Below are 24,834 nucleotides of genomic sequence, written 5' to 3'. Positions count from 1 at the left end.
GCGCACGAACCCTTCAGCACCGCGGCGGAATTCGCCCAGCGCTGAAGGGGTTAAAAAACAGAGCACCTTAGATTGTTATCTCGAGTCTCCTTGTAGTACCCAGCTAAACTCAGAAGAATAGAAATTGATAAAGAGTAATTATTCACACAGTGAATGAGCATGGTGATCCAGATGCAGGGGATGAGTCCCTGCTACCTGACCAAGGTACTTTTGTGCTCTCTACTTCCCGATCATCATGATTTTCATCTCGTCAGTTGTTCAGATGTTTGCGCTTAATGATGTTTATCTGTTCTGATATTACCTTGCTGATTGTCTTTTCCACTGCTTGCATCCACCCTGTTTCCCATCTTCTTAGGGCTCAGGTGTAACATTGAGAATTATGTTTCTTCTTCTGTAATGTGTTGCCTCTCCAGTATGGAATAAAGCAAATTTAAACCAAAAACTGCCACATATGTGAAATCCATGCATTCAGAATATACATCGGGAACTCAATATGTCTAGTTGGAAGGGGAGGATGCCTACAGGCTGACGATCTATACAACTCAGTGTCAATTTTACCTTGTCGAGGATGCTAAAACAACATTTTACCTAGACCCGGGACAGTTCCTACACTATTTTGCTACGTGGAAACTCACAGGGAAGACATGGGGGGGTGGCGAGGGTAACATGAGCATGCCCACCCATTCCCAACACACTAGACATAATCCTATGAAAAGATAGCCGAAGAGGGGCAATCACATCGCTCTGTCCTACAATCCCAGAGGATAAATTAAAACCCATGATGAAGCGGACGGCGGCACTAATCTCACAGGCAAAGATTGGATGAAGGCACTAGGGCAGATACAAAATGCTATGAGTGATGCACGATTCTGCCTCATTCAGTGCCGCTTTATTGTGATAACTTGATTCTGTGGTGAGATGAAGCGGGATGTGACTGTGTCACATCCCACTGGAACTTCAGGATAAGAGAATTCTAATGGGAATGTTATGCTTGAACTTGGAACTGTGACCAGGACTAGGAGGAGGGCTAGGATGATTTTCCTGTAACTTGCATCACAATAAATCCATTTAAACTACATCCTGTGCCTCATAACTGGAAGAAGCAGTTTACTTTTTAACACTAGTGACGAGCTAAACAACAAGGAAGAAGTAAGAAGATGGAAAAATGACAGGACACCATAGAGGGATGAAGGAAGCATGTTCATCCCTCAAGGATAAGTCATCTCAACATTCCAGGAATCGAAAGACATCTCGAAGAAAAGGCAGTTTGTGTAGTGAGTGGTCAACAACATGCATATTTGATCATAGTTACCCCACTGTGCATTTCTCCAGTTGCTGCGAGTTAGCGGCATCAGTAAAAAGAAATGTGCGTGCAGTACAGGGAGCCAAGCTCTAGCAAGCCTCACTGTGTTCTCGGCGTGTAGAGTGAGCAGTATCTCGTGGAGATTCCTTGTACAGAAAATGAGCGGCAGCAGGGAAAATGGTATATTTGGTCAATTCAGGCAATTGAAAATCAGGAATGTTTTACAAAAGAATGGCTAATAAAGGTAATAAATGTACTATTATGTCAGTCAATGTAAACGGGATTTTAAATAAGCAGAAATATGGAGGACTGATAAGGTGGCTCACCTCCTTTTCCCCCCATGTATTATTCCTACAAGAGACACATTTGAAAACAAACTCCCCTAAGTTATTTCTTCCCAGATGTTTCTCTCATGTGTTCTACGCTTCATCAGGCTTAGCAAAAAGAGGGGTTGCAGTTTATTTCTCCAGGGACTTCCCTTGGGAGTTTGGCCAGATTGAGAGAGACCCACAGGGAAGATGGATCTGGATTGTGGCTAAATTAAGCGGTACTATATTAAACTTTATAAATTATTATGGGCCCGTAGTAGATGAGATCTCCCAGATAATAAAAATAGCAGACTTAATAAGGGGCGTCCCAGGAAAAATAATCATGGGAGGTGATTTTAACTTTATTCAAGATATTAAAAAAGACACTTCCAACATAAATAAAAAAGAGCTAAAACTGTGTACTAAGAAGGTGCTTGAAACTCTTAAAATGGAGCATTATCTTCATGACCCCTGGCGACATATGTATCCCTCTCATCTTAAATATACTTGCTATTCTCGTCAATTTCGCTCCGCTTCTCGGATAGACTTTTTTCTGATATCCCAGTCTACAAAATGCCTTGGTTCAGAAATAGGGGCAAACTCCTTCTCTGATCACTCTTTTATTAAACTAGAGGTTGAAATCTTCGAACAAGCAACTTCTCGCTCCAGGTGGCAAATGGATCGGCGCTTAACGCAAGATCCCACTTGGGTTGCGAGTATGAGGATTTGGATTTCTGAGTTTTTTACTCGTAATCAGGAGTCTGCACGGGTTTTCGCAGTCTGGGGAGCATTTAAAGCAACATTGCGAGGCCAGCTAATAGCTTACTCTGCAGCCCAGAACAAACTACGCCGGGACAAAATTGATAAACTCCAACGGGCAGTAGAAAACGCTCTTCAGCATCGAAATAATCTACAAGGCTCTACTAATGTGGAGTGTTTACTCGAGAGGGCTAAACAATCTCTTCGGGATTTTTTTCTAATGGAAGAGATCAATAGCAGCAAAACCTTTCAACAGAGGGTGTATGAGGAAAGCCAGATGGTAGGTAAATTGTTAGCTGGGGCGACGAAATTCAAACAGGAAGCGGCACTCGTGTCTGAGATTATTGATCCTCAAACCGGGAATATTACGGGTGAAAAGGAAGGAATAGATAAGGTTTTTATCGAGCATTATTTGAAACTGTATGCCACAAACTACGAGATACCCTCGGAGCAGATAATTAGATATTTTGAGGGAATTGTTTTGTTGTGCCTTTCAGAAGTTCGATTTGAGCAAATGGGTCAACAGATTACGGAATTGGAGGTCTCGCAAGCAATAAAATCTATTGCAGGCGCCAATGCGTGTGGAGCCGATGGCTTTCCTGCTGAACTCTATAAAATATTTTTAAATGAATTGACTCCCTTCCTGACAAAGCTCTTCAATGCTATTAAAAACGGTTCAGATATTCCATCTGGTTTTAAAGAGTCCGTGATTGTCAGCTTTGTCAAGAAGGATAAAAATCCAAAGGACGTGAATTCCTACCGTCCCATTAGCTTGCTCAATGTTGACTATAAAATTCTGATGAAAATATGGGCTCAGCGGATTACACAGCCGCTCAAGAGCTAGTTCACAGTGATCAATCTGGCTTTATAGCTGGCCGCTTCATGTCATCAAATACCGGATTTTTAATCCAAGCCCTTGATTATTTTACTTGCAATAAAATTCCGTCAATGTTAATGATGGTCAACGCCGAGAAGGCTTTTGACCTCGTAAACTGGGAGGCATTATTTACTGGGCTCAATAAATTCGGATTTCCGCTTTCTGTCATTCACATGCTAAGGAATATATATCAGGGGGCTGAAGCCAGAATCGTGGTGAATGCCGAACAGATTGGGACAGTATCCATCAGGCGGGGGACCAGGCAGGGTTGCCCCCTGTCCCCCCTATTGTTCACTTATTTTATTGAGCCACTGGCAATTAGAATTCGTGGAAATCCCGAAATTAGACCGCCCATAGATGGGATGGAGAAACTGAAACTCTTTGCGGATGATATTATTCTTTATTTGCTTCCCGATAAATCTAATCTAGAGCGGCTTTTAGCCGAGTTCACTAGCTTTGAATCTATAGGGGGGTACAAAATTATTCAAAATAAAACAGAAATTATCACATTAAATATCAATGATAATTCTTTTTTACCACCCATTCTGCAAAAACAAGCATCTAAGTCAGCCCCCATACGATATTTGGGTATTTTCATCTCTAAATCAATAGATCAACTGTTTATACTGAATTATACTGCCATGCTGATAAAAATAAAAAACCTGCTGGATAAATGGTCAGTACTTCCTTTGACAGTGATAGGACGTGTGGCACAGATAAAAATGTCCATCCTCCCTCTTCTGGTGTTTCTCTTCAGTAACGTCCCTCTAAAAATTAATGCAAGCTATGTTAAAGAAATAGACTCTTTATTCAGGAACTTTATATGGGCTAAGAAGGCTCCTAGGGTGAAACTTGAAGTGTTGCAATTGGAGGTTGATAAAGGGGGGCTAGCACTTCCAAAAATCCGTACTTATTACGAGGCTGCGATCCTCGATATAGTAGCTCGTTTATTGGATCTTAATAACTTAGAAGATCATTTCTTTCTAAATCGGATGGTTCAGGAGGCAGGTGAACAACTTCCTACTTTCCTAAAAATTATTAAATTGCCAAAAAACACTAGATATAAGACACTACGTGATCTGTCATCTAGACTTCAATTGTTATTTAAACAGCATACTTTTCAAGGTTGGGTTTATTTAACGCTCCAGGAATGCAAGACCTTAGGTTTATTACTTCATCCCTTACGAATCTCGAAATGGAGGAGATTGGTATTGAGGAACTGGGTCATTTCTATACGAATAATAAGGTCATCTCGTGGCAGGAGGTCCAAATCAAGCTTATAGATCAAACTATACCTAATTTCCTTGAATATTTGCAGGTCATCAATTTTCTGAAAAAGACCAATTTCCCCACCCCTTCTGCGACGATCAATTTGGCTTCCCTGCTCTACAAAACCAAAGTAACAGGCATAGGCAAATGGTACACTTTGCTCCGGAAGGATAGTGAGATCCCTATCCTACATATGTTTTTGGGGAAGGTTGAGCGGGAAACGGGGTGTGCATTGTCCGGTCAAGAATGGCAACTTCAAGCCCGGCTTGGCCATAAGGCTCTGAGAGCGGCTAATTTTAAACGGATGGCTTTTTTAAATAGATGGCTAGCATACTATACCCCCAAGACCCTGAGTAAACGATATCCAGATGTGGAAAATAGATGCTTTCGTTGTCAGGCCGAGGAGGAAGGAAATTGGCTTCACATTTTTTACACCTGACCTAATCCTAATGAATTCTGGGGAAATATCTTTGCAGCTATAAGTCAGGCCCTCCAAAAGCCGGTAGATCCAGAAGTCGAAATTGCTTTATTCGGAATCTCCAGAGTTAAACCAGGATTGACCAAACATGAAGAAGTATATGTAATGATTTGTTCAGTGATGGCACGTTCCTTAATTCTTCAAAATTGGAGGTCGCTAGAGATCCCCTCTTTTATGAAATGGGTCAATAAAATGAAGCGTACGAGGAGATTTGAGGAAGCGTATGCTATGAGGGTGGGAGCAACAAGTACATTTCTTAAGATCTGGCAGTTATTTGACAATGGTACTATGTACATTCTTTAAGTAGACTCCTTCCAGCATTCAATATTTTAAAACATTGCTTCACTGTAGTAAAAGAACTTCTATGTATAGGACTAGCATGAAAGAGGGTTTAAGGTTTTACGATAATGCAACTATGGATGTTATTTAGCACTGTGTATTGATTTAACAGGGAGTTTCTATTATGCAGCAAATATTGTTATAAAACTCATCTGTATTATATTGCGATATTTTTTGTAAGTATTTTGTTTTATGGTCTCAGGTGGTAGATTATAAGGATTATGATTGATTTGTATATGGAGAATTTTTTCCTGATTGTTTGTTACCATTCCTGTTCTGAAAAAAAAAAAAAAGATTCCTTGTACAGAGGCAGACAAGCGCAAGGGAGGTGTGCAGAGTATTGTATTGTATTGTATTGTATGCGGAACTTGTAGAGCGTAGCTATCACCCAACGGGTATCTTGGTGCTAGTACGTAAACCCTCAACAGGCCGTGGGGGGGAAGACAACATGGACTGGCAGTGCGACTCCCGAGTACATTGGACTCTGGGAAACAGCCATGTTTTGATCTTTTTCCTAAACTGTAGCAGATCAGACATCTGTCTATATTCCAAAGGAATGCTGTTCCAGAGTTTGGCCGCAGCCGAGCTAAACGCTCTTCCTCCTGATCTAACTCTTTGAGTTTTCGGGACTTTCACCAAACAGGCAGTGGCTGATCGAAGGCACCTTGATGGTGTGTACCATGTGAAGAGCCCCTGAAGAGGTCTAGGTCCCAGGCCATGAAGGGTCTTAAAAACCAAACACAGGGACTTAAACTGAACCCGCTGCAGTATGGGTAGCCAATGAAGTTCTGTCAGTGCTAATAACCCAGACGAGCGGCGAGGTTTCATCAATGCCAGCTTAGCTGCCACAGTTTGGACTCTGTGGAGGCGCTCAATCAAAAATTTCGGGGCCTCCATCAGTAGGGCGTTACAATAATCAAGCCTACTAAGAATGATACTACCAACGACCAGCGCCCTGGTCGTCTTTGGCAGTAACAGAAGAATTTTCCTTAGTGCTTTAATCATGGAAAAACAGTTTCCCACCACCTTATTTACCTGCATTTCCATGGTCAGATGCGCATCCAGCATCACTCCCAAATTAAGTACTGTTCCAACTGGAGTTTGAACAGCTGTAGCAGCGGGAGGCCAAAAGTTGTAAGGAAAAGGAGGGGGGACCTTCCCCACACCACAATATAGGACTTCCGTCTTATCTGAGTTAAATTGGAGTGAATTATTTCTTAACCATTGGGCAGTATCCTGCATGCAGTCATGAAAGGATGCTAAGGAGATCGACTGGTCTCCCTCCAAGGAAAAGAAGAGCTGGGTGTCATCGGCATAGTTCACCACTCTCACACCATGCGCCTTCATAACTCCTATCAAGGGTCTCATGTAGATGTGAAAGAGAATAGGGCTTATAGCCGATCCCTGAGGAACACCATGGTGGATGTTAGAAAATTTAGACTGGTACGGAGGAAGAGAAACTGCCTGACTTCTGTCAGAGAGATAAGATCGAAACCACTCCAGAACTATCCCTGACACCCCAGCTTCTTCCAACCTGGTCAGCAAGATACAGTGATCCACCGTGTCGAATGCGGCAGACAGGTCGAGTAAAACTAAAATGCCCGATTGTCCCCTGTCTGCCCGCAGTCGGAGATCGTCTAACACGGTCACTAGGCCAGTCTCAGTTCCATGGTCAGGTCGAAAGCCAAACTGAACATCATCCAGTCTAGAGTTAGATTCCAGGAACTGAGACAAAGAATTACTTGCCAGCCGTTCAATGATTTTGATCGGGTATGGTAGGAGAGAGATGGGTCTATAATTCCCCGTACATACCGGATCCAGAGTCGGTTTTTTTAAGAGCGGTGTAACCATAGCCCGTTTCCAACAAGCTGGCACCAGACCAGAAGTTATGGAGCGGTTGCAAATCTGGCGCAGAATAGGAAAGAGCTCAGAGCCCAACTCCTTCCAGATCTTATGAGGAAGAGGATCTAAAGGAGACCCTGAGAATACACTCTTGGCAATTTTGTTAATTACTTCCTCCGAGGGAAGCTCAAAAACACTCAGGGAGGGCAATTGACCTCCTCTACCCAAGTATCCCACCCTAAGTCTCGTGTCTTATTACATTCAAAAGTGAGAAGCATCTTGAGGGGGATCCTGCACTGAGTAAACCAAGCTTGAGGGAGCTGCGGATCCGAGTCAAGAGATCGGTTGAAGGCACGCGCGCATGCACGAGAGAAACAAGCTTGACTACTCACTCATAGAAAGACACACAAACAGACACTGCATCGCCCATTTTGGAGAGTTGCTTTCTACCCCATTGTCATTCATTGTATTCAAGTTGTTTACAGTGATAGGTGCGCCACAGCCTGCGCCTCTGCATACGGTAGCGCTTACAGCAAGTATTCGGTGACAAGCACACCACACTTCAAGCTTGTCGATCGGCACAGATCATGCTTCTGGGGCATATGAGTATTTGAATGCCTCACAGGGCGATAGGCACACTTTTGAAGTGATTGTTTGTGCTGAAGTGCTTTAGCAGTGTGTGCCGCACTCGGCGACAGGCACGACCTGAATAGACTGTCAGCCTAAGCATCACAAGGTACATTTTGTGTAATGTATGAAAGCACTTAGGTTACTTAGGTGTGAAGAATGAGGACTTTGCTGTAGACTTGATGGAATAATTTCCTTCAGTGTTTAGAGCAGAGTTGGGTTGTTTGAAGGGATATACACACACAATCAAATTAAGGGAAGGAGTGCAACCGGTATGTAAGTACGGAATGTGCCATTTGCAGTACGATCAGACATGAGGGTGGAGTTGGAGTAATTAGTAAATGATGGTGAGATTGAAGAAGTGGAAAGGACGGATTGGCTTGTTCTTGTAGTCGTGGCGAGAAAAATCACCCAGGAGGTGAGATTATGTGTGGACCTGAAGGAGTTGAATAGAGGGGTAGTGGTTGATAAATATCCCATTCCTAATATAGCAGACATGTTAACGTTGTCGAGGGGTGCCAAAGTGTTCTCCTCAATTGACTGAAAATCAGCGTATCACCAGATTGAGCTAGACGAGAAGTCCAAGGATATGACTGCATTTATGACGCCGTTTGGTACGTTTAGGTACAACAGAATTCTTTTTGGGTTGGTGTCAGCAACCTATGTTTTCAAGAGAGCAATTGAAAAAGTATTGAAAGGACTAGAAGGCATCAAAGTTTATGAGGACGTTTGTGGTTCCAATATGTTTGAACATGATGAGAGGGTAAGGGTAGTACTAACGGGGTTACAAGCAGTGAACTTAATAATAAAATGTGAGAAGTGCAAATTCAGGCGGACACACATAGAATATTTAGGGCATGAAATTACAAAGACATAAAATCAAGAGCAAGTCTGGAGCTAGCGATCAACGGGTTGGCCTCGCCCCAAAACAACTAGGAGTTACTCAGAATTTTAGGGATGGCTGAATATTATTGCTAATTAATTTGTAATTTTGCCATGAAAAGTGTAAAGATGAAGGATTTGTTGATAAAGGTTGTGGACATTGTTTGGGACTTTGAATGTGAATAAGAATTCAAGTTAATAAAACAGGAATTAGATGCTGCTCCCAATTTGGTTAGTTTTGATCCTACCATGAAATCCACCCTAATGTTCAACGTGAGTAACAAAGGGATAGGAGCAGTTTTATTGCAAGTTGAAGGGAGCAGTACCAAGACCATTGTGTTTGCTCTGTGAAATTTGAAGTGACCAGAAACGAAATACTCCATTATAGAGAGGGAACCCCAGGCGATTTATTGGGCTGTGAGGAAAATGCGGATCTCTTTGTGTGTGGGTGGGGGGGGGGGGGGGGGGGGTAGGGGACTTTAATGTTAAAACTGGCCATAAACCTTTAAAAGAGATTTTGCACAGAAAGGATTTTGATGCAGTGTCAGGAAGAATTACCAAGTGGGTAGTAGAATTGCAAGAATATGATTTCTTGGTGGAATACATCCCAGGAGTCAGGAATGTAGTGGCTGATGCTTTATCTCGTTTGGTGGATAATATAGAAGGAATGGAGGGTGGAGATGATGAGCTTGAAGAAGAAGAAAAAGGGGATGTATGTGTTATAAAGGGTAATACCATTTCTGAAGAATGCGGGAAAGTAAGGCACCTACGACGATGGAGTGCTGCAGGCAGTGTTTAAACCGTTGAAATCTGGTTGCGCAAGACGGAGTGTGAGAGTATGGAATGTCAAACTTTTTGGAACGTGAGGGAGGATTTGTCAGAGAAGCAGGGTCTTTTATTTAGAGGAACAAGATTTGTTCCGCCGGTGACTTTAAGAAACTCTTTATTAAAGTTGCCACATGAATGGCACCAATGAATTTCAGAGACTAAGGAGTGGTTAAGAACAGCTTTTTGGTGGCCAAGGTTGGACATGGAGACAGAACGGTTAGTTAGGGAGTGCGTACAGTGTATAGCAAGCGATAAAGTTTAAAAACCCAGAGTACAACGCATGGTGGTGCAGAAGTTGCTAGATTGTCCGTGGGATGAAGTTGCCCTAGATATATCTGGGCCAATCCACTCAAAGGCAGGATCCACGTATGTGGTTGTATTGATGGACTTATTTTCCTTTATTTCCTTTATTTATTGACTTTACAAAAGGGGTAGAAACCAGACATGTGATGATATTTCTTAAAGAACTTATAAGCAGGGAAGGTATCCCAGGTGTGTTGCTCATAGATAATGGTAGTCCAATTAGTTTCAAGGGAAATGGAAGAATTAAACAGGGATTAAACACAAGAAATGCGCTTTGTACCAACCAGAAGCAAATAGCGTATTAGAACGCTTTAGTATTCAATAGAGTGCTGAAGGAGACCAGAGAGAAGAGATTCTAAAAACACGAAAAAGGCTCAAGTTAGAAACTCAAAAATTATTTGTATATATGAAGGAATTCATTATCTGTGATCACCGAGGTGCATCTGCCATATACCTACCTCCAGTTCCCAAAAGACCAAAATGACACGAACATCATGCATGGTTAACAGGTAACATTATAGCATATAAAACCCAAAAGAATTAAACATGGTTCCCACAAATATTTTTACTTAAAATACAACGTGCAATAGATGCTGTGTGAATTCGTGCCCAGAGACATATCCTTCACCCAAAGAAAATATGCTAACAACAATCAGACAACACTAAATAATACCTGCAGATTTTCAATGAGCAGATATTACGGACCCAATGTCAGTATCACCAAACAGAGTATAGGGAGGCACATCAAAGATGGCCACAAAAATGGAGGTGCACTGTCTTCTGAGGAATGATGAGAAAAAGCAAAAGAAATATATGGAGGATTTGCAAAGATGAAAAAACTAAATTGATTTATGATATGACTTGAGTGACAGCCTAGGCTACTTACGAATAGGGGGGGCAGACAAGTAATGCTGTTAATTAGATTTTGATAAGGGATGGAGAAAGGCCCTCCAGCCTCTACTGGAGTGGAAGGGTCCACCCCAAGGTTTCAAGAAGTATTCAGATACAAGGGACAATGCCCTGTAGATAAAAATAAACGCTGTAGGGAAGAAACAACGAAACGCTATGAATCCAACTTTAGTTGGGATTATGGCACCAAAGAAATCGACGTCCTTAATAGCTTGTTAGATATGTAACCCAGAAAGGACGGGCTGCTCCAGGTAAGTGGAATCCCAGTCCAGGGGTATGGTGGAGTCAAGTCATGCTTTAGCACAACAGTCCCTGAAGTTTGGGTCTCAACAATTCAGAATAAAAAATACATGGGCCCTACTAACAGTTAATTACAAAGGAATGGGGGGAGGTCAAAGGTAAACTAGGGGGCCTACACGAATGTGTCTCCTCTCCAATCCAAATCAACAGATGGAGTCTCACCTACATGTGACCCTGAAGTTGTGCGGTATGCAAAACGGATATAGCGCACCGAAGTTAACGGAAAATGAGTGGACCAATGATGTAAGCGGCAACGCTACGCATAAAGATATATAGTAGATGACTCATGTAGCCCATACATGAGGAATAAAAAGGCCGAGACATTCAACATCAACCACTGGCCTCAAAAGCTCAAAATGAGTTAGCGCTGAATTACAAATGCTGTCGATTTAAATCAACTAGCTTGTTGGTCTGCAGTCTAACCTATATCTGCGGGGGGGTCACAGGATCAATACAACTAGCACCTCAAACCTATCTCACATGCAGCCACATAGATTTTGGCGAGCACTCACGTGTCAAGGGAATTATTTCATTATATCAGGATGTTTCCAACAGGGCCGGAAAAAACTCGGGACCCTGCTGCAATACGAAAGGAAGTGCGGAAAGGAACTTCTATTAAATAAGCAATCCACGCAGGAGGTTCGCTATGAGGTGGTGTGGCAGGCGCCTAAAAAATAGAATGACTGGAAAGTGGGAATCGACCGGTACCATATTGTAGTAGAAAGCATCTGGCGGTAGCGACTGAGAGTGCCACAAACTGATTAAAACAAAAAAATTATAATGTTTGAACGGCAATGATAATACATGTAGGAAATCGTAAAATTTATGTGAAGAGTTCATTCCAAAGGGTTGCCTCAAACTGATCCAAAACAATAAATGGTGATGTTAGAATGAAGAGAAACCAACAAAACAGTGTAAGTGGCAGTTGTTCAGGGGTTAACCAGAAGTCCCGAATGAAAAAACTGGATAAATGTTTCAAAGATAAACAAAGGATACAGTAAATGAAATTGAGTACAGTCCCAAAAAGGTAAGAAAACAGGCAACGTCACAACAAGGTGAGGACCATGGAGCAGATGAGAATGAACAAGCTAGCTTGAAGATATTAAGTTGAGACAGTGCCAGAACAACATTGTCTGGCCATTAGATGTAAAAAGCACAAACCTGAAAAATGGACTACAATGGAGCAGGAAACTGGTTAACAGATGGCATTTTCCCATGGGATTGTTTCATTAAGTCCCTTAGTTTGAGTACCAAGAGTGTAAATCCAATATACTTCCTGTTTTTTATGCTGTTGGTTGTTCTCCATTCCTCCTATGCATCTCACTTTTTCCAAGGTGATCCAAGGAAGATATTTCTCTGTATGATTCATCTTGATATAATGCTCCACAAGGGGTGCTTCTTGTTTCTTGTTATGGACAGCTGACTGTATCTTGTTCTGAATTCGTGACTAGTTTCGCCAACACATCCAAGCTGACAAGATGTGAAATGCACAAAAGAAGGTACGCTGAGATGATGTTATATCCAAAAGGTAGATGAATTCTTCAGTTCAATCAGGACAGGAGAATTAGATGGTAAGATAGTTGTAGTAGAATTAGCCCCACCGGGGGCAGCATCCCTGCTGCTCAGCCCACATACACCAACTGACTTTTCACTCAACCGTACACACAAGAGCACTCTATGACATCACTCACACAATGGCTGAGCAGCAGAGTACAAAATACAAAGAAAGGACCAAACATAAAGGAGAATAGAATACCACACACCTTCCTCCCTAAAGGAGACAATAACAAACAATGAGGCATGTGGTATGGAAAAGAGAACAAATACATAAAGAAGAAGGGATTGAAAAACACTACACTCACACACACCCCCATTCAACAATAGAAAAATGTGTGCAGTAATGAAAGCAACACATTAATCATGATGAAATAGTGAAATATAACCTCGCAATCGGGATTGAGCCCACAGAAGTGTCTCACCACACATAACAACAAAAATACATTGCACATCAAACAGCACAACAGAAAATGCAAGCATGGAGCGAAATTGCCCCCTCAATGTGGTTTGAGTATCCTAGCACAGAGAACCCACCACCACTCGGAAAAGGTGGTCAAATGCTGATGCTTTCCTCTAAGTTCGCTGCTTTACGTGTCCTCCTCGACCATGACAAAGTTTGGTGTAGCACACTAGTTTAAAGGTACATATCAATAAGGAGCTTCTTTGGTTTGAGAAATAGGAACACCAAGATTACAAGCTCAGTAAATCGCAGTACTCCCAGTTCCAGTTGGCTGTCATATGTAAAGGAAGTAAGGTTCAAAATACTCGCAGCCAACTCACCGTAAATATTGGTTAAATTAGTATTAGTTATGCCTGTTCCAGTTCTTGCTGACTCCATTGTGATGTAAGCGCAGCAGTGCCTGTTCAAATGTCCTGGGCTGAGGCTGACTGATGGAAACAGACACCGGTGGGGCTCCCAGGCGCATTTCCCCTTCACAGGTTTCAAACAGGCTCTCCTAAAAGTACTCTTAAAAGTCTCTCCTCCCCTGTTGCAGTACTGATGACTCCTCTTTATCTTCAGTAATGGTCCTTTTCTCCAAAGTAAGTCCTTTTCCGCTCATCGCCAGTGTGAAATGCACAAAAGAAGGTACGCTGAGATGATGTTATATACAAAAGGTAGATTTATTTTTCAGTTCAATCAGGACAGGATCATTAGTTGCACCTGAATCAGCCCCACCAGGAGCAGCATCCCTGCTGCTCAGCCCACATACACAAACTGACTTTTCACTCAACCGTACACACAAGAACACTCTATGACATCACTCACACGATGGCTGAGCAGCAGAGTACAAAATACAAAGAAAGGACTAAACATAAAGGAGAGTAGATTAACACACAGGGGCATTGGATGAAGTATATTCCATTCAATGTTCTGCAGTTTGTCATCTCTGTCAAAGTTATTTTTCTCTGTCCCCACTGTACTGTATTAGATACCACCGCTCCTTCACAGGCGTGGCATGAGCCACATTTATGATTATCACTAATAGCTTTATGGCAGAAATTATTCTTTTTATTGACACGTGCTTTAACCAAATAGTTTCTGAGGTTGTGGTTGCACTTAAAAGCAAACATGGTCTTAGGTATCCTTCCAGCTGATGTTTCCATATTGAGGATATGCCATTGGGAGTTAACTATCTGTCTGATTTTATGTTCCAGATTCGAATGTCAAACTACGCACAGCAGTTTCTCTTGTTGCTTCTGTCTCTGTGCTGAAACATAGTTTCTCTGTTATAGTACTTTGCTCTCTTAAATGAGTCACGTACTAAATGTTTGGGAAAACCCCCAGTGAACAGTCTGTTCTTTTAAGAGCTCTGCATTTGTGAGAAAGTCATGCATGTTAGTACAGTTACGGCGCTGCCGTAAAACCTGACTGAATGGTATACCCTGTTTCTGACAGTGTGGATGGAAGCCATCAAAGTGCAATAGTGTATTTCGTGATTTAGGTTTGGTAAAATAGGATACCTGGAGCTGATGGTTTTGATTTGTATCCATATATCCAAGAATTCCACTTTTTCCCTGCTGGTATTTGGGGTGAATTTCATATGAGGATCACAGAGGTTGATCCATAGTAGAAACTCTTGAAGTTGTTCCTCCTCACATTTCCAAATGAAACAATTGTAATCAATGTACCTAGACCATTGATGTACATTCTCATAAAAGAGGACTATATCATTGAAAATGAATTTCTCTTAAAAATCCCCATATATAGGTTTGCTACACTAGGGGCGCAGGGCACTCCCATGCTCACTCCTTTGGTCTGTTGGTACAATATCCCATCAAACTCCAAGAAGTTTTCATTGAGTACGATGGTGAGACATTGTAGGGTAAATTCATGATGGTCATTTTCTCCCATTCTATTAAGAGACGCTCTCACTGCTTCCTGTGCTTGTTGTTGAGGTATGTTGGCATATAACGCCTCAATATCCATAGTGACGAGTATTTCTGTCTGGGAATCAAAGGCAATCCCTTCCAATTTCTTGATCATGTGCCCCTTATCTTTATGTAGGAAGGGCACTGACCAAAGGTTTGAGGAAGGTGTCAACATATTTAGATAAAGGTTCAGTGGCCGCTCCAACGGTAGAGACAATTGGGCACAAAGGTGGAATACTGATATTCTTATAGGTCTTTGGGACCCCATAGATAAGAGGTAGTCTGGTAATGGAGCAAGTCAAGAGATTAAACTCCTGGTTGCAAATAACTTCCTTCTTGAGTTCTTCTTCAATAATGGCCAACCTCTGTTTTTTATTCTCCTTTCTGGGTCTCCTCTAATCCTAGAGTAGTGCTCTGGAATGTTGAGCATTTCTTTAATTGTATCTTTAAATGCTTCAGTATTGAGGAGGACAGTTCCTCCCCCTTTATCACAGGGTTTAATCATCAGCTCTTGGGTTGCCTGCAGCATTTTTATTGCTCTATGTTCCTGTGCTGAGGTATTGTAGGATGGCTTAGGTACGAACTTCAACATGTTTTCAATTTTAAGGATTACTGCTTTCTCAAATACTTCAACCTCTAGTCCTAGGCTATCTAGCGAGGGGATAAACGTTTCTGTTTTGTTGTTTTGCTTTTCTGTGTATGTATATTATGTTTGCTAAAATGAATATGCTATGGTGAAAATATATGAATCTATATCACATGAGACAAAAAATTAATATATCAAGAGTTATTTGTGTAATAAATGGTCACTATGATATCCTCGCTCAAGAATATTTCATTGTGTTTACATTTATGAGTTATATCGACATAAAAGTAGTGGAGGAGGCAATTCTGGTTGTTTGAATAGCTCTTTTTCCCTTGGCCTGCCTCTTCCTTATGTGTTTTTTTCAGGTGCCCTCCTTTATTCCTAGTAGTACTCCTATTTGCTTAGCCTGGTGTCCTATTCTTGAGCTCTTGATGCGATTGGTAGTGTTAAGTTCTTATGGGCACTTTGTACGTCCACATACCACAGTGTCTCCTCAAAGCAAAGCATCACCAATAGCACTACTGTACATCTCGAGTAGGCATGATGCATCCTTTTGCTTTTGGGTTGTCAAACTCAACCGGTTAAGCAGTTCTAGTCTTAAAACCCTGGTGAATTGGTTTATTTCTCTCATTAATACACTGTATAAGTGGATTCTTTTTTCCCCTAGAGTGATGAGGATGAGTCAGAACTCACTGGCGCAAAGGCTACTGGGAAAGATGAAGAAATTCTTGCTATATCTAAACTTCACGGCTTCCACGGACGACCCACCTTGGAACAACAACTGAAAGCTCTGGATCTAGAATTTCATCAGCTGAAGGACCAGGGTCAGTCAGGCAAAGCTGACTATATCCAGACACTCTTCGCGTGGAAATCCAAGCAGGCTGGCAAGGTAAATTGATGTCATATTGCTATCCTTGAACATCTACAATAAGCTGCGGACCCCAGGGAGCATGTACTTTAGGCAAGGCGATGGTATTTTGTCATCTGGTCACTAAAATGACTCGACATATTAGTTGTGGTGTGCTTACATTCTTTATAGTTAGAAAGTGACTAGTCCTCTTGCGTTGCTTTTTTGTTTCATGAGTAATTGGAATTGATCTGTTCCTGTTTCCTTGAGCAATTAAGAACAAAAATAACATGATGGGGTCTAAAATGAGAGTGCTTAAATGCATGAACGCAAGATAGTTCTAGAAATTAAGCGCATTTACTCAACAGCCATCTACGCTGTGCCACCTAATACGTTACCTAGCTGTGGCACAGAATTGAGTGAGATCATAAAATCATTTTTTCCTGCAACAAACGGAAAGCTACTTCATAACAAGGTTCCGGAGGTGTTTACATATAATTCTATGCTCCCTACCAGCAAGCTCCTCTTGAAAAACCTCACCACTTACATGCCAACAGTGACCCAAAGTGGGATATGTGGATGGCGTTTATATAAAATAAACAAGCATTGGCATAGCCAATAGGTCGCGCCTTTGGGACCTTATAAGTGTTTAGCCATGCAACAGTTGCATAACTAAATACTTATACGGTCCCAAAAGCGAGACATATTGGCTATGCCAAGCGGCCGCAAAAGTGAAAGTAATCGCGGTAAAAGCGGCGCGTGCGCCCGCGCACGTGCACTGTAGCTCTAGGCTGGCCTGGTAGCACTTTTTGGAGCCCTCTCAATAAGTCTCGCTCGACTAGCGCATACGCTGGGTCAGGCGAGACCTAAAAAATGGCAATAACAATAGGTTTGGCTTGTGTATAGTGCAGGCACAATGCTGCACACAACATACAGGTGCCCATGCGCACCTAAAACATGCATGCAGACTCCGAGACACCAAGGTTTGCAAAGATATAGGCAACAATGCAGAGTCCAAAACACATACAGCCATCACTAGATTTAGATTAACAGTTCTACATAACCATATGCAACAGTGGACATGGAAATGTGGTTCAGTGAAGCACCTGATTATGTGCAGCAAGAAGCACAAATTTAAGTGCAACACAGTGATGTGATGAGCATAAATAGAGAACAAGTCATCATCCTCTGTGGGGGTGCTTTAGGGTATAATAAATGCAGTTACCTTGAGGACGTTGGGTGCCGGGTTTACTTTATTGGCACTAAATGTGCCTGTCTGTATGTAATTCCGTTTTTTCCTTGATACCAAATGCCTTGAATCTGACACAAACTATGAGAGATAGGTTGACCATCTATTTGAGAGTCCCGTGGTAGCCCCTGAAATCTGTTTAAGGTTGAACAGGTTTTTGCAAAGAGCAATGTAGGCAAAAAACAATTATGTAGCCGAAAGGTTACACACATAACTACACAAAAATCACAATAAATACAGCTTCAAATAGTCTCAAAAAGACGTATTTACCATATATTCTAATTTCTACTAATCTGTTCACATAGTACATACCTTTCAAGTGTATATAGCTCCCCCAGGAGATGACGAATCTGTAGTACAATATTCAGGGTGCTTTTACAGCCCGACTCCAACATATTTTACAATCTGTTGAGTGCCCCCCACCACTCCCGGAGACAGTCCTTGCATGCCCCAAACACCTACCTCAAAAGCCTCTGTATGCCTTCCATGCCCCCACACTCGCTCCCACTTCATCGAACACCCCCTACTCTGATAGATCACTTTTTCTGCCCCCTGGCACCAGTCTAAATCTGATTTACACCCACTTAGTCCAGGGGGTTCAGCCTTTCACCACGCCGCGGCTATGTTGCGATTTGCCACTCCCTCCACCAGCATTATCCAGAGCTTCTGGTATCTAGACCAGTCTTTGCCTCCCATTACTGCCAACAGCAGCCTCTTGGGGCACAATGGGATGTTAATTGATAGTACCTGGGACATTGTCCCCACACTTGCCCTCCAATAATCCTGTATTTTGGGACACGCCCAGAGAATATGAAGATAGGTCCCCTCCTGGCCGCAGCCCCTCAGAAAATCCGAGTTAGTTGCCCTATCCATCTTTACCCAATTTCTGCTAATTTCCTAAAGGAATTACCTACCATAGTCAGATAATTAACAAACCTAAAAACGATCGACCATCCCATCTCAAACCTTGTGCCAAATGCTCACTTCATTATTCCTCAGACAGGGTTCAGACTATTAGATGTTGTTTTCTCCACTATGCTTCCTGCTTTTTTGACTCAGTGGGAATAGCAGATTTTATATGGTGCTTCTTCAGACAGCTTTCACGCTCTTTCTTCCCTACAAGTCTTTCTTCTTATGCAAAGCTTAAAAAGTGAATCACTGATCGATACCCTGCCCTGTTAATCTTGGCCATATGATAGATGCTTCCAGCAATGACATCTGTTTTGAGTACAATCTAGTGTTGTTCCACTGAGACTGAAATAAACAGAGGTCACCCATTTCATAAAATAGTCTACACTTGATCATGTCAATCCAACTAGATTAAACCTTTCAGTACTTCGTTTCATAGCGAAACTCTTTGAACATGTGGTCCTTGGGGTAAATCATGACCATTCCAAGGTATCAGGTTTCCTTCCTATGGCACAGATCTGATTCTAAGTAGCATAGAAGAGAGAGTCATTGATGGTGTTTGTGCTTGACAGTCTATGGCAAAGAGCTTTTGATCCCAATGTCATCATCCTGCTCTTTCGTTGTCTATCAGAACTGTTCATAAATATTAATCATGCAACTTTAATGACTCGTTTGGTAGAGGCAGGACTTCAAGGCCATGGCGTGGACTAGTTTATTCCTGGCGAACAACACTAAGGGCCCAATTACCAGTTTGACAATGCGGGGCAAGGTCCACCCCGCCTCTGCACCGCCAAACCCGTGGTGAGGCCGCCCACCAGATTAGGAGTTTCCTCCTGTCTGGTGGGCTCTTTTTTGGTGCGTTTCCACGGCAGTGCCTTTAAAAAAAGGCACCTCAATGGGAACGTCAAAAACAGTTCCTGAACGGCATGGACTGGAAAGTCCATGTCGTGCAGGAACTGGTGTGCATGTACACGGGGGGCACATGTGCCCTCCTGTGTGTATCCACAGGGCACAAAGGCACCCTTTGTGTCTTCTCTGCCAGGGTTTATATGGAGGAGGAACCGCCATGTAAACCCTGGTGGAGAGGAAACTTCTGATATGCTTGGCGGGACCGCGGCGGTCCTGCCGAGCATATGGCTGCTTCCTGACCGTCGCAACACTGCCAGGGAACGGCGGTCTGGCAATCCTTGGACCGTCAAACTCATAATCAGCCCCTTAGTCTTTTCTGTTTCCCTTCCTCTCTTCTGCTGTCCATTTTCACTCTCATGTGCACAAATGAGCTACTTACTGTTGAATTATCTCTTAATCTGTATATGCACCCCTTCCACTTTATATTCATTCATTTCGACCTTCAGTTCCATTCTTATGCAGATGATACTGTGTCAAATGGACGAAATTTGAGGTCTACTTGCAATTATTCTTAAAATTTCCTGGTAGCAAAAGCTTGATAGATCAACGTGCACAGGGAAACAAAGAGAAAGAAGACGTGATGTTGGTCTGCAGCAATACTGACCTCTGGAACTCACTATTCTGGCCTCATTTCTACCGTTTCTTTGGCTGTACATGTCAGTGCTGTTATATGTGAAAAGCCATATAGGAAACATGGTAAGTAGTAGACTGTCTAATTACCATAAACAATTATATAACCACCCAAAAATTATTTGATGTCAAAAACACATTTTTTATTTATTTATTATTTATTTAATTCATCATTTTTTTATTTCTTTTTTTCTCTCATATATTTTCCTTATATAATTGTTTATGGTAATTAGACAGTCCACTACTTACCATGTTTCCTATATGGCTTTTCACATATGTTATGTAGACCCTGATATAGGAAACGTTATTAGGGGTACCCCTCTTTGTACAAATTCATGTCGGTGCTGTTGCCAGATCGTTTCCATCCTATGGTTCAGTAAGATAGTGAAGGTTCGTCATCATCTAGCCATATGTAATTTGAAAAATTCTCAAATGTTGTGCCTTTTGGTGATGTGCTCCATGATCTTGACTCCAGTCTTCCGAAATTAGTTTAGTTGAAAACCAGTTTGTCTCCTTCCAAATTAAGACCACTAGGCTAATGGTTCATCACCTCCAGGCGCAACATGCTAGAAGACACGCAAACACGTGACTCCATGCCATTGAAGTACCTTTTTTCCAGTGCTGCGCTCTTATTCAAATATGTCATGTGTACTGGAAGTTGTAGCTTTGATTCACCCCAATGGAATCAATTCAAGTATTAGATTACAATGGTTTATTAAAATTGGTGTCACTAGGAAGAAGGAAGCCATCATTTAAACAATTAAACATTAAATTCGTTGCCTTTTCATTTCTGTGATTTGTGTGGATGACCCGGTTAATCATACCAACCTTGACAAACGCCTGCCACACAACACTCCCAAAGTTTTTGTTACTGAGAGAGGTGTTAAGCAAAGAAATCAAGAGTGGAGATTCATCGAATCTTTAACGTGTTAATTTCCAGCAATGGAAACGTCGATTCCAAAATAACTAGCAAAACGTGACAAACCAGCCATTGCGAGTGACAGGATTATTGTGCTAATTAGCCACATGCCATCAAACATGAGAACTCTTAAAAATGAAGCTATGCCATTTCGTAGTATGAGATAAGATAGAAAAAAACCAGAGAACAGATAATCGGATGCAATGTTAAGTGAGGAGGGGTATTCATTTGCCAGGGATCTTTGTGGTCATGAGCATTTATTGTATGGTATGTCTTTGTTGCACTTAACAATGAAGTTGTACTGTTCAGTTTCTAGTTCGGAACGTCAGTCTTGTGCCTACTAAGCATCGGCCTCTCCCTCCGGTCGTACAATCCGTGGCAAAAAGGCACCAAGCGGTCTCTGAGCCAACTCGCCTAACCAATCCAGATGCTGCTATCATGCTGTTAACCAGCATGAGAGAAGTTCCTGGATTGGTTGGAAATGGGCTGCAGCTCGGGTTGGACAGGTCTACAGTGTGCATGTCAGGCTGGCCATCGCGAGACAGCCGGCCACAGTAACATGTGCATTTGAAACTCGTGCACCACTCCTCCCCTTCTGCCAGTCATCAGTAATGTCCCTACCCCAATACTTGGCTCGGGCTGGCCGGCTGCACTGAAAAATGAAATGGTAATACAATAATTTAATTTTCAGTTTATTTTTGTGTCTGCTGCTCTGGCAGCAGGGGGGGTGTCGTTCCCCGCCCTAATGGAGGCACCGCCGCTGCAACATTTTTTGAGTAAAAAGTGTTTTGAAAAGTCAGAAAACCCCACACCATTTTCCTTAAATACTTATATAGGTACTCATGTTTTTATCAAAAGTGCTAGTGTCAACTTTTTTTGCATTTTAAAATAGTTATTTTGTTCAAAATGTGTTTTTCTTTTGTCTCCTCTTGCAATGACATGGCAAAGGATGTGAAAGCTGGAGCACTCTCCTTAGATGAGACAAGTCCTTTGATGCAGGCCTTCCTCAAGTATCAAGATGCGCTTTCTCTGAATCCCAGCAGCTGGGTTTACAACCTGCATGTGGGACGGCTGCTGTTGCTACAAGAAAAGCACAAAGAAGCACTGACGTTTCTGCAGATGTCACTGGTTCAGAAACCTGACCAGGCACTCACAAGGTTTGCACTCAAAATGTTTGTCAGTCAGTCAATCAATATTCTTTGTTCAAGATTTGGATCTCCAAAGATGTCCACAAGATAATTTAACAGCATTTCATAAATATAATACACTTAAGTACAACTGTAAAAAACATTAAAAAAATCTAACAGTTTTTTGACAGATCATTTCATAAGCGGGAAAAAAATAACAATTGGCAGGCTTCATCCACAGTGCGTACGTTATATTTCAAAATAAAGACCTCAGTAGTTGATGCCGCTGATAGCGAAGTGCAGTACATGCAACTCATACACAATTGACTTCCTGTATACCATTGCTACAATAATTACATTTTGTATCCTTAACCCGTGTCCTTGACCAATTAGTGGTTAAGGATTTCAAGGGGAGGATATTCAATCGTAATAACATCAAGAAGCAGTGGATTACATTATGAAGGTTCCAAGTCACATTTTTTGTAGCTTCTTCTCAATACACGAATTGTGAGTCCAAGCTTAAATTTCAATTTCTTTTATAAACATTAATTTTCATGCAATGGGAATCAGTAAACTGGTGGAAAGATGATATGCAATTATTGAGGCCCTTGGGCGTTAAATCTAATGATGTCATCTGCATATAGCAACCTCGGCAGGGGATGACCCCCTCCTATTCTTGAGGGACCTACCTTGCTGCTATAGAAATACTGAGGCGCGTCAGAGATATATAGAGAGAACAATACTGAGGCCAAAAGACACCCCTGTTTTCAGTGCATTATTGTAAGGTATTGTATTGTAATTGCATTTATATAGCGCTTTCTACACCTGAAGAGCTATATAAATGCAATTACAATACAATACAATACAATAATGTTTGGTAAGGATTTTAAATAATTAGGCCTGGTCTCCTCCTAAAAGAACTTGGTACCAAGTTGATGAGTGTAAGAGTAGATTTATTGCAGCTCATTGCTAGTTGAAACACTGTGCTATTATCTAATATACAATAATGTTTCCTGAACCCCGCTTGTTCAATTGGAGTTATCCTTTCCTCATTCACCCAGGTAAAGCAAATTGTCTCCAATTATTGGGTGGGTTGCGAGAACCCCTTTTATGCACTGAAATTATAACACTCCCTGTCCAGGTTGCTGGGATTACACAACATTGGCAACAGTATTCAAACACTGGGGTTAACAAAATACTGAACACAGTGTGGGTTCCTTTTTATTACTGAAATAGGGATTTTATCCGGGCCCATCGCACTGAAGTTCTCACTTCCTGAATAAAACTTTCTGTTTGTTCCGTTGTAGGGAGATGCAGAACATATATCAACTGTAGGTTCGAAGATGGGATAGTATGCCGATAAAAGATCCCTTCATCATGGTTAGCGGCTTAAAGCTCAGAATATACTTAACCCATTCATCGTCACTAATTAGACTTGGGAGTGATAACCTACTCTGTTACCACAACACTCGGAAATAATCTCCCAGAATTTCTGCATATCTTTAAGAATGGCAGCTTCTCTTAGATCTGTCCATTTGCGATCACACTCATGCTTTTTAAGATGGTTTTTAAGCTAATTCTTCTCCTTTTAAATAGGTCAATTAACGTTCCCCTTTCAATTGAGTAGGTAAGGAATTCTATTTTTATTAACGTATTTAAATCTGTGTTTCTGGAGACAGCCGATTGGGTATCTTTCGTATGTGAGAGAATCATAGGTGACAAGATATCTGTGTCCACAAATTGCTTAGTATACAAATCGTATTTTTGTATGGTATTTAATATCAAAACACTTTGCTTGGCTATCCAAAGAGATTGAAATCAATGACTCTTATTAATTTTATCAGGCCTTCAGTGAGTTTTACTGTTGGACTTATTAACCCTCACTGTCTCCCCTTTGTAGTTCTTTGAGCTCACACCTTCCACTGGGAAATCTAACCAAAAGGACTTTGTGGTCACTAAAAGAGTTGCCAATTACATTAATTTCAGAGATTTAGCCAAAAACAGGATAAAGACAGTCAAAACATCGATGACAGATAGCCCTTTTTGATGTATGCATCTATTTATGAGGAATATCATCATCATCTATTCTACCATTCACAATCAAATATTCTTGTTTTCTCAACGAGTCCCAGACGATAAACTCCTCTTTTGTCTGTTTTTATTTTTGCTGGTAGTGCAGCGGGGGTATTGTTATAGCCTTTTCCCTATCTAAGTCTGCAAATACCCTTAGTGCATGGTTGTGCAGTTTAGAGTTAGGATCTCCTGCTAATATTACTTATTCACATTCCTCCCGTTCCATAATCTCAGTTTTTAATGAAAATAGTGCTTTAATCAAAGGGGTGTGAGAGGCATTGGGGGATATATACAGTTACAATCAACAATGATTCACCCAAGCATTGTCGACAATTCCTGCTAATTTTAACACCTTGCTCTAGATTTGATGAGTGAATAATGCTATTATGAGACAAGCTATGCTTATTCTTTAATAATATTGCTACTTCCCCACTAGCATGTCCCCTCCGAGACGGATAAGCTTGACAGCTAAATATATAATAATTGTTCATGTCACGGTATGTGGTTTGCTGGGTTTCCTGGATACAAATAATGCCAGCATCTAAGCCATTTAAGAAAGCTAATTTGTTTTGATTACAAGAGACCTGCCATATTCCAGGAAACCACTCTTAAATCATTATTAATTACTCTGATG

The 24,834-nt window shown here is 41.6% G+C and overlaps 1 protein-coding gene across 1 annotated transcript in view; it reads left to right on the top strand.

Annotated features, from left to right (window-relative positions):
* Nucleotides 1-24,834, top strand: part of LOC146821513 (uncharacterized) — a 436,639-nt gene that overhangs the window by 247,527 nt on the left and 164,278 nt on the right. The window contains exons 10-11 of the mRNA XM_085612507.1: nucleotides 16,205-16,426; nucleotides 21,949-22,157. Coding sequence (XP_085468633.1) covers nucleotides 16,205-16,426; nucleotides 21,949-22,157 — 431 coding nt within the window. The remainder of the gene's footprint in view (nucleotides 1-16,204; nucleotides 16,427-21,948; nucleotides 22,158-24,834) is intronic.

Source organism: Triturus cristatus, chromosome 6 (assembly GCF_964204655.1).
Source record: "Triturus cristatus chromosome 6, aTriCri1.1, whole genome shotgun sequence".
In the NCBI taxonomy this organism is placed as follows: Eukaryota; Metazoa; Chordata; class Amphibia; order Caudata; family Salamandridae; genus Triturus; species Triturus cristatus.
Note: the sequence above shows the minus strand (reverse complement) of the source record. Positions and strands in the feature narration are given on the sequence as shown.